Source organism: Heptranchias perlo, unplaced genomic scaffold (genome assembly GCF_035084215.1).
Source record: "Heptranchias perlo isolate sHepPer1 unplaced genomic scaffold, sHepPer1.hap1 HAP1_SCAFFOLD_50, whole genome shotgun sequence".
Classification (NCBI taxonomy): Eukaryota; Metazoa; Chordata; class Chondrichthyes; order Hexanchiformes; family Hexanchidae; genus Heptranchias; species Heptranchias perlo.
The window spans coordinates 2,666,183-2,677,093 of record NW_027139516.1 but is presented as its reverse complement, the minus strand read 5'-3'; the positions used below and the strand labels follow the sequence as shown (position 1 = coordinate 2,677,093).

Here is a 10,911-nt window from a genome sequence, read left to right as displayed (position 1 = left end):
CCTCAGTACTGACCATCCGACAGCTCTGTGCTCCCTCAGTACTGATCATCCAACAGCAATGTGCTCCCTCAGTACTGATCATCCAACAGCACTGTGCTCCCTCAGTACTGACCATCCGACAGCTCTGTGCTCCCTCAGTACTGATCATCCAACAGCACTGTGCTCCCACAGTACTGATCATCCAACAGCACAGTGCTCCCTCAGTACTGATCATCCAACAGCACTGTGCTCCCTCAGTACTGACCATCCGACAGCACAGTGTTCCCTCAGTACTGACCATCCGACAGCACAGTGCTCCCTCAGTAGTGACAATCCGACAGCACTGCTCCTTCAGTACTGACCATCCGACAGCACTGTTCTCCCTCAGTACTGCACTGCAGTGTCAGCCTGGATTATGTGTCCAGGTCTCTGGAGTGGGACTTGAACTCACAAATTTCTGACTGAGAGGTGAGAGTCCGACCACTGAGCCACGGCTTGCACCTGAAATGGGGAGAGGGCAATGGAGGGGCTTACGGAGACCACAGTGGAGCGTGGATATGGCTGAAGGCACGGCTGTCAAAGGTAGGACAAATGGACTGTGGATGTACAAGTTGCCAGAATTGGAGGACCGGAGTGGTGAGCGACTCACCAATCAAAAAGCCAGGGGTGGGATGGAATCCTTCGCTCGGACTTCCCAATTTTTAAATGGAGGAAATTGTGTCTCGTCTAAAACAGAATGTGGGTCTGACAAACACAAAGACATTGGAGTCATAGAATCATAGAAAGGTTACTCCACAGAAGGAGGCCGTTCGGCGCATCGACTCCGTGCCGGCTCTATGCAAGAGCAATCCATATCCCCGTTGTCCTGCAATTTATTTTCATTTCAAGTACTTATCCAGTTCCCTTTTGAAGGCCATAATTGAATCTGCCTCCACCACCCCATCTGGCAGTGCATTCCAGATCCTAACCACTCGCTGTGTAAAAAAGTTTTGACTCGTGTCATCTTTGGTTCTTTTGCCAATCTCCTTAAATTGATGTCATCTGATTCTTGACCGTTCCGACAATGGGAACAATTTCTCTCTTTCTACGCTCTATCTCGACCCTTAATGATTTTGAACACCTCTATCAAATCTCATTGCAACCTTCTCTGTTCCAAGGAGAACAACCCCAGCTTCTCCAGTCTATCCACGTAACTAAAGTGTCTCATCACGGGAATCATTCTGGTAAATCTGGTTTGCACCTTCTCTCAGGCCTTCACATTTTTCCAAAAGTGCGGGGCCCAGAACTAGACACAATACTCCAGTTGTGGCCGAACCAGTATTTCATAAAGGTTCATCATGACATCCTTGCTTTTGTGCTGTTTGCCTCCATTTATAAAGACCAGGATCCTCTATGCTTGTTTAACCGCTTTCTCAACTTGCCCTGTCAACTTCAACGATTTGTGCACATATAACCCCAGATCTCTCTGTTCCTGCACGAAGGGTCAAGAGAGGCGATCGTTTTGTCGGCGTCCATTTGAAAGCTGGTCCGTGTCTGCAGACTGCGTCACCAAAGGGCAGCATGCAAATGAGGAAGGGGAGGGAGCCAAGGATTGAACCTTTAGAAACATCAGAGATAACGGTGATAGGGTGGGAAGAGAAGCTTCACCTGGCTCTGTTCAGATGGGTGAGTGGAACCAAGCGAGGGTAGTCCCACCAAAATAGTTCCGTACCGATGAATGAGGAGATCATTGGTAGTTTTACTGTGTGTGTGAAGATGGGGTGGGGTGGGCCAGGGGGGTTTTAAATCCAAGGATGAGAATTTTAAATTTAAGTGATATGGAGCTGGGAGCCAGTGAGGGTCAGTGAGTCCGAGCAGGACCTGGTGCTGGTTGGACACGGACTATACAGTTTTGGACGAGCTCACGTTTATGGAAGGTGGAGGTTGGGTGGCCGGCCAGGAGTGCATTGGAGGAATGGAGTCTGGAGGGACAGAGGCATTGATGAGAGTTTCAATGGCAATGGGCTGAGGAAGGAATGGAGGCGGGTGAGGGAATCACGGGGCCTTTGTGATGGAGGTCAAATCGGGTCATGAGCTGAGCTCGGTGTTACACGGGAACAATTTTACTGGAGCCGTTCACCAATGTAGAATAAACGGGTTAACATCTGCAGTAAAATAGCGGAGAGAGGAATGTCAATGGGACACGTTCAGTGTCCGTCCCCTAATATCACCCAGGTATTTCTAGGCTGCAATCCTCAACCTGCCCTTTAACTGTCCTCGTGTCAGAGACTCACAATTCATATTTTAACTGGGAAACTGCAGGAACAGAGTGAAACGGGTCAGCTTGTGTCCCTGGGTTCAGTGCACACTGCGGAGACATCTGTCTAAATTATAAATGAAACACCAGGAGTGAACATGGTCAATATAGTTATATAAAAACTGTAAATGAAGCCGTTTATTATTGTTGGATCAGTCCTGTATGAGAACAGATTTAAACTTTATTCCTGAGAGAGGTCTGATTAAGTAATATCGTGGACTTTGAGATGTTTGTGCTTTATTCACCACATTATTTACAGCGGAGTCAAAGCTGCTGATGTAATGTGTTTGTTAAACTGACTGTAACTAATAGCAATGGTCAGGGGTAAAACCGTGTCAGTGGAAACTTATCCCCTGTATAAATCAGGGCTTGTTGGAATGGATCAGCTCAGAGTGCCTGCTGGAGCTGTGGTTTCCAGGGTAACAGAAGTCAGTGCTTCTCACAGAAATGGAATATCCAGTAATCCATCAGATGGAAGACATCTATTATCCTGTTCTTGCAGCGATTGGAGTTCCAGGTAAGCCGTTATCTCAGCTGTTAATGGTGTAAATCAGTGTTGACTCTGCTGCTGTACTTGGGATATGATGTTTTCTCCTACCATGTTTAACACAGTCACCTGTTCTGTTCTATTGGTTGAATGATGGAATATGTTAAGTCTCTGCTCTTTCGGTCTTGTAGGAGCTGCATGATAACCATAATGACCCTTTTATATCCAACCCTGGCATTGATACTGGTTTATTTCCTGTATTGAATCTATTGTTGACAAATGATATCATTTTAACTTCCAAACTTTCGATATTGTCGGAGTTACATTATATCTGTAATGACTTTGTATGTACAAAGCTGGCATTGTTAATGGATTATTCTCTGTGTGGAATATATTGGAATTTGGCGTCTGGGCAAAGAGTTGGTATCAGACCATCAGGAGCTGTTATCAGTTTCATTTTGTGGAACTAACCTGTCCTGGAATATGTTTTCATCAATGTGTTTTCAGTGATTGATAATGAGACAGCTCAAGGTCTCAGTGTTACAAGGAGGCAGTGCAGTGTCCTCCCTCCCCAATAACATGCTCCAGTTTAACTGAGATTTCAGTGTATTTATTGGTTATCACTGTTCTGAAATATTATTTCATTATGTGTGTATCTGACGCCGCTTCAGCTGTCTGGTTACTGAACTGAGTTTGCTGCTGACACTTTCAAATCTCCTTCTCTGCTTCATTGAGAATGAATACACTGACTGTCTATTACTGGACTTCACTGTAAAATGAAATGTTTGGTTGTTATGTTGTCTCAATTTGCACCGTATCTGTTGGAATCAGGAGACCCTCTAAGATTCCTTAGATTATAAGTGTGATGTTGGCGTTTGTTATCTATCCCTTTACTTTATAATTACAGGAGAAGGAATCTTAATTATTTTAAGATCTGTCTGGAAGTGGAATTTGATTCTGTTTATTCCATGATTTGTCGATGCAGTGAACAGTGTAGGTGAACAGGTGGAGAATTGAATGATCTGTAGAATCATTAAACTATTCCACAAAGGCTTCACTATTTAACAAACTAACACTGAGAATAGGATCGGTGGAACACGGGGCTGGTGAACAGAATGCAGGCACAGGATGATAGGATTTAATCGGATATGAAAATGGACTTGAGAAAGAGAGTAGAGTGAGCGATAGAGAGGGGGACTGAGAGGGAAAGCGAGAGGCTGTGGTGTGAATAATTCATCAGAATGAACTGCTGAAACTTCCAGTGCAATTAAACATAGAAAATGTGATTTGAAGGTGTTATTATGATGTGGTCAGATTGAATTAGATTTTATTGTGGGACTCGCTCCTCGTGTTTATATCCCTGTCAGGACCTCAGTCTATTTTTTGTGAATGTTCCATGTTTTCCAACTTGACACTAAATATAGTTACAATTTACTTCAAGAATAGAATCAGAAATGTCTTGATCATAATGAATTATTCGGATTCTGTATTTTTAAAGTTCGGCTGAATTCAATAACAACGTGGTTGATTTTATTAATACTTTTCAATTTAAGTTTAATTGAATGTAGAAATTAAATTTATTAAAGACATTTTACACCCAGCACAGGTTCCCTGACATCGATAACCACAGAAATGAACAGTTGAATGTATTAGTTGGATTGTGTTCCTGAGACCAATAGATTAGATTTCCTCTCACACTCTGCTGCAGTCTCTCCCTGTGAATCCCAGCCTCTCCTCCCAATGCAATGAATCCTCTGTCTCCTCATCCCTTACTTCAGTTTGTCCGTTTTCGCAAACTACCTGCCCCTCATTCCCCTCCAGCTCCCACACGTTCATTTACACAACTCTTTTCCTTGTCTCCCTCCCAACCTCACTCACTGTCAGCTCTCTTAACCCAGAGCGACACACAATCTGCACCTCCCCCGCCCCCTCACCTTCCTGACCCTTCCCTCTCTTTCCCGTCAGTCCGGAGCCCAAATCCGGCTTTAATCCGCTGGATTCCCGGTGTGTAAAACCCCTTCTCCCTTCCCCACCGGCACTGCGCCCTCACTCAGCCCTTCCAGTGGATCCGGTGCTCACTTTATTCACTTTCTGTATCCATCTCCCAATTCATTATTGATCATTGTGTTTTAAAACATATCCCTGCCCGAAAGCGCTGCCCAGGTCAATCAATCACTTTCAACCCTTCGATGCAGCAACAAAGCTGGAAATTTCACCCCAGATCCTCTCAACCTGCTGCTTTGACTCCAGGTCTGATCAGTAATTTCTCTGCTTCTTTTTCTCTCTCTTACAGTTAACTTGGTGGCGATAGTGATCCTGTCCCGAGGAAAGTGCGGTCTCTCCAAATGTATCAGTGTCTACCTGGTGGGAATGGCAGTGGCCGATCTCATGGTCGTTGTCACTCGTGTGATATTGGTGTGGATTGTTGGAATGTATTTCCCAGGTTCATTCCTGAACATTACTCCTGTGTGTAGTTCGATAATCTTCTTGGGAGGTGCAGCCACGGATGTTTCTGTCTGGTTCACGGTCGCTTTCACCTTTGATCGATTTGTGGCCATTTGTTATGAGAAGCTGAAAATTAAATATTGCACCGAGAGAACGGCGGCTGTGGTTCTGGGAACAGTGAGTGTGCTGGCCTGTTTAGAAAGTGTCCCCTGGTACTTTGCATTTGACCCTTACTATATAATTGATAATGTTCCCTGGGGTTGTGTGGGTAAACCGAGCTTCCGTACTTCCCCCGCATGGGCCGCATTTGAGATGTTTCACCTCATTTTAACCCCTTTTATCCCGTTCTGTCTGATTTTACTGCTCAATGTTCTGACGGTCAGGCGTATTTTAGTGTCCAGTAGAGTCCGCAGGGGACTCCGGGGCCGCAGCAATGGAGAGAATCAGAGTGATCCAGAGATGGAGAACCGAAAGAAATCCATTATTTTACTCTTCAGTATATCGGGCAGTTTTATACTGTTGTGGCTGACACATGTTGTATTTTTCATTTATGTGCGAATTGCAGACATTCGGTATTATTACTCCTACACTGACCCTGTTTATCTCACAGAAAACACAGCAAGGATGCTGCAGCTTCTCAGTTCCTGCACAAACACGTGTATTTATGTCCTGACCCAGACTAAATTCAGAGAGGAGCTGAAGAACGCGGTGAAATACCCACTCAATCTAATTGTTAAATTAGTGAAATCATCGAAAGAGCTGAAGGGTTTCAAGCACTAGAACTAAATCCCATTTCATACTCCATCCCCTACACTTCCCGGGGGATGGAAAGTACATTATATATTAGCAGCACAGAGCCCTGAAATGATCTGAAATATGGTTCTGATGTTATATTTTATTGAAAATCTGACCTATTAAGGCAGGATTTATTCTGCAGGCGACACATGCATTTTGCTCGAAATGGCAGTCCTAAAGAGCCCAGCTGGACTTCAACTAAATGGTGATACAGCAAAATGTGAAAAGCTGTGAATCAAAGTAGCTGCTTTGGGCCAGATCAGAATGGGTGCACGCCAAATAAATGGCGAGGGAGAGAGAGAGGCAGAGAGAGGGGGAGAGGGGGAGGGAGAGAAGGAACGAGATAAAGTCAGAGAGTTGGAGAAAGAGGGAGAGAGACTGAGACAGGCAGAGATACAGAGAGGGAGAGAGAGGGGAGAGTGACTGACATTGAGACGGAGAGGAACATACAGCGATAAAGAGTGTGAGAGAGCGAGATAGTGATATAAAGAGCGAGGGAGAGACAGAGAGTGAGAGCGAGAAAGAGAGAGAGAGAGAGGCAGAGAGCGACACAGGGAGACCGTGAGAAGGATCAGAGAGAAAGACAGGGAGATAGTGGGACAGAGAGAGTAAGAAAGACAGAAAGGCAGGGAGAGAGACAGAGAAAGACAGAAGGAGAGAGAGATGGAGAGAGGAGTGGACAGAGACAGGGAACACAGGGCAAAAGAAATATAATGGTTAAATAGCGCAGAAAATTAAAACAGGTTCACATAAAGGGGAGAGGGTCTGTGACAAAGAGAGAGAGATGGAAACAAAGAGGGGTACAGACAGAGGGACACAGAGCTGGAGATAAATAAAGTGAGTTTGTTAGACTGGAGAGAAATATAAAGAGAGAAAGAAAGAGTGAAAGAAAGCATATATATATAAATATATAAATATATATAATGAGAGAGAGCAAGCAGACATGGATGGAACGAGAGAGAGAGACTGACAAAGGATTACAAATTGATGGAAGTAGAAGTGGAAATAACAAGATAGAATAACACACAGAATATCAACAGAGATAAACGATATAAACAGAGAACAGATACAATGAAGTACGGACAAAAATAACTATGTAATCAGCCTGGAGTGTGTGAGAGTGCTGACCAGCAGAACAGCAGCAGATGAAGCAGGTCAGACAGTTCATGTTTGTTCTGGGGTAACACTCTTGTGGATTTAATTTTGACATTTCTAAAGGTGATGCCTGGAGGCTGCACAATAAAGTCACTCAGCCTTGTGCACCTGACCCTGACCATTACTTACTGCAGGAGTTTCCCAGCTGCTCTTTGCAGTAAACATTCATCTGATAAACGAAAGCCTGAGACTAGATCCGCTTCAGTATGTCTGAAGGAAAAGGACGATTAAAAGGTGGAAGGACTGTTAAAAGGATTGATAATGACACATTGTAAAAGATCACACAGCAGAGGATAGATCACCATCGCAAAAAGAACGATTCCAGGGGGGCTAGAGGTGGTTTGAACACCTGCCGACTTGAATTGGTTACGTTGTGGACACTGAGAGAAAACAAGTAAAGTGTCATTCAATCGTGGGTTGTATTTGTAGGAACCTGTTATTGATAAGCCACCGTCCCAGAGGTGTGATTCTGTGTAGAAACGGTCTTAAAAAGCTGGGCAGAAGTTGAGTGGGGAGAGACGCAGATCCATCATAACTGCTCCAACCTCACCTTTCGCTTCCTGACAGCACCACCTCACCTGGAATTTTCATGACTGCTCGCTACCTCCCAGCTTGATGCCTCGATGCAGGTTTACAGATTGCCTTTGAAGCAGATGACCAGAGAAAGCCACACTGCACTACAACAGTATCCATCAAAATACCTGGAATCTTCCCGGCAAGTCTAAAACTTTCGATATGGGCTTAGTCTAAGATAAACATTTGATTTCCAAACGGTTATGCATTTTGAGAATTGAGAATGTGTTGTTTAATTTTTGCTAAAGCAATTCTAAATCGGGCATAAACCCAAGATGATGTTTAAATTCTAATGTCATTTTTTTTATTGAATTAATAATAAATGTTTGTTTTCTCTGTAAAGCCATGGTTTGTGCCTGAAGTTTGTTTAGGATAAAGAGCCCATTAATTAAATGTAAAATTAAACCTTGTGGAGATAAAAAGGCATTGCCCTAAATTAAAGTGTAAAATCACTTTGCACCTTTTTGCTCCTCCATCTGTACCATGTGTAACTTTCCCCGTGAGCTGCTGGATTCTGCAATAAATAATATGTATGTTTACCCCTTCTGTAGCGTTAATAAACTGGACAGGGTCCCGCAGCACTCTCCTGTTCTGTTACTGTTAAAATACTGTTTTTGTTTCAGATTAAAGAAAAATATGAATAGTGCAGAAATGAATTAAATCTCAGATCAGAACGACATTCAGATTGAGTCCAATTTTACTCTGATTTATTTAATAGAAGCTAGAATTACATTCTCTACAATAAATGTCAAATTGGACCTTTCCTCCGAATGCCTGGTCTCTCCTTTTCTATCACCATTCAGTCCAAACAACCAAATGTTAATCCATTTTTTTTGCAGAAGTTCACATTTTGATGTTTAATTCCCTCACTGCACCGCTGTCTTTATGTTAAACACCAGCTAGTGTTAGTCTCACTCAGTTTGTATTTTTAACGATAGTGCAACAGTGATTTAACACGAAAAGCAAATTATCCCTCTCTGTGTCTCTCATCACAACAAGCTTCTCCTTGCCCCTCAGTAAGATGGCTGCCTTACTGGTGGCCATTTTGTTTCGGGTTCAGAGCGGCCATTTTGATTAAAATTCATGGACGCCTTGCCCCTCAGTGAGATGGCCGCCTTATTGACGGCTTTTTTGTTTCAGCATCAGGGTGGCCAATTTGTTCAGCTTCATGGCAGCCAATTCTTTCAATATGACCATCTTGCCCCACTCGTAAGTTGGCCGCCTTTCGGGTGCCATTTTGTTTCAGGTTCATGGCGTTGAAGTTGTTGTTCATCGATTCACATTTTGATAGCAGGCACGGTGCAAGAGGAGTCCATTCAGCCCACCCTGCCTGTGCCAGCTCCTTGAAAGCGCGATTCAATCATTCCCATTTCCCGCTCTGCTTTTCCCCCACAGCCCTCATGGATGCTTGTAATAGTAGTTGTGATAATACACACACGCATATATATATATATATATATATATGTATACAATTTGCTGTTGTAGGAGTTGCTTATATATATATATATGTATATAGAATACAAGTTGTTGTTGTCGATAAAGATTGTTTCTCAATCTTTTATTCTTTCGATTCTTCTCCTTTTCAACTGGTCTTTGTTTCTGTGTCAGTGAATGTTGCTGAGAGATTGTCCCTGTAACTGAGCGAGGGATCTTGCTGTGTATTAGGTTTTTAAAAAATGCTTTGGCTCTTTTATCTGTCATGAATTTATTTGAAATCTTTGGCTAATTGGTAAAATCCACAAACTGTAAGTTGCCCACAAACTCCAGGCTTTTTATCCACTGCGAATTAAAACAAGAGAAAAGAGCAAAGGGAAAGTTCGTTCACCTTTGCAAACTGCAACATAAAGGGTGAAGTAGCAAAAAATGCCCAGGGTTTGTGTCCCCTTCTCCAGAAACAGAAGAGAAAATGAGCACAGGGGCAATTTGGACGCTGCAGCAAACACTAACCCGGGACAGGGAGAGAGACCCGGACCTTTCAGGGGAGGGGCGGGGGATGGCGAGTGAGGGAATGAGTGGCAAAGCAGGAGAGAAAACCCTGCAAACTTGTATTGGAGAGTGAGAGAGGGAAGCAACTTGTGCTCTTCAGTCTGCCCTGAGTGTCTTTCTGTCTCTCTCTCTCTCCCAACTTTTCTCTCTTTTCTTCAGATTCTCTGCTTTGTAACTGGGGAGTTTCTTTGTCAGTGGTGTTTGCTGAGAGATTGCCTGCCTGTGTAATGGAGTGAGTGAGTGAGTGAGTGTGAATGTGTGTGTGTGTGAGTGAGTGTGAGGGAGCTCTGGGCTCTTGCTGTGCCTTTTCAATCACTTGCTTTGTTTTCAATCAATTCCTTTTCACCATCTCTCTCCCGACAGAGGATATGTTTTGTGGAAATGCTGTAACATGAAGTTGTGGAAAGAGATTTTTTGGGAGGAGGTGGATTCCTTGGACAAGAAGCTTTCTCTCCACAGGGGACTGATCGAGGCCTTCACCACAGGCTCACGTGAATTGTGTCTGGGTCACTGTGGGATCACTGGGAGCACTGTGGGATCATGGGTTGCTATGGGATCAGTAGGATACTGCAGGTTCACTGGGACATTGTGGGATGACTGTGACACTGTGGGATCAGTGGGACATTGTGGGATCAGTGGGACATTGTGGGATCATTGGCTTACTGTGACCTTACTGGCCGCCATTTTGTTTCAGCTTCATGGGGTTACAGGAGAAACTGCTTTACCCATTCTATGTAATATAGAAAATATATATATATATATATATATATTACATATATACACGTTATTTTATACACGCAAGTTGTTGTATATAAAGACAGTCTCTCAAACTTTTGCACAAATGCAGTAAGCTGGGATACTGGGACCTCTGTGCGCACTGTGGAATCACTGGGACACTGTGGATCAATGGGATACTATCACTGGGTGCATTGTGGAATCACTTAGACACACTGTGGGGACTCTATGGGATACTTATTTACCCAGTTGGGCCTTGGGGCTGAATTGTCTACTCCTGTTCCTATGTAACATGCTCGAGGGGCTGAATGGCCTCCTCCTTTTCCAGTCAAACAGGCTGGAAGGGCTTAATGGCCCAGTCCCATTCCAGTTTAATAGGCTCGAGATGCTGAATGGCCTCCAGTTTCCGTAAAACATGCTCGAAGGGCTGAATGGCCTCCTCCTGTTCCTATACAACAGG

General features: G+C 43.8%; 1 protein-coding gene across 1 annotated transcript; it reads left to right on the top strand.

Moving 5' to 3' along the window:
* The first annotated feature begins 2,722 nt into the window (after window positions 1-2,722).
* LOC137314004 (probable G-protein coupled receptor 139) lies at window positions 2,723-10,863 on the top strand. Its single transcript, XM_067979691.1, has 3 exons — window positions 2,723-2,792; window positions 5,056-5,948; window positions 10,822-10,863. Exons 1-3 carry the CDS (start codon window positions 2,723-2,725, stop codon window positions 10,861-10,863), a joined length of 1,005 nt encoding a protein of 334 aa, XP_067835792.1.
* The last annotated feature ends 48 nt before the right edge of the window (window positions 10,864-10,911 follow it).

Coding starts and splice junctions, on each gene's coding strand:
- LOC137314004 (XM_067979691.1), top strand. CDS start 2,723: ATGGAATATCCAGTAATCCATCAGATGGAAGACATCTATTATCCTGTT. Junction 2,793..5,055: donor TGCAGCGATTGGAGTTCCAG/GTAAGCCGTTAT, acceptor TCTCTCTTACAG/TTAACTTGGTGGCGATAGTG. Junction 5,949..10,821: donor TCAATCTAATTGTTAAATTA/GTGAAATCATCG, acceptor GTCCCATTCCAG/TTTAATAGGCTCGAGATGCT.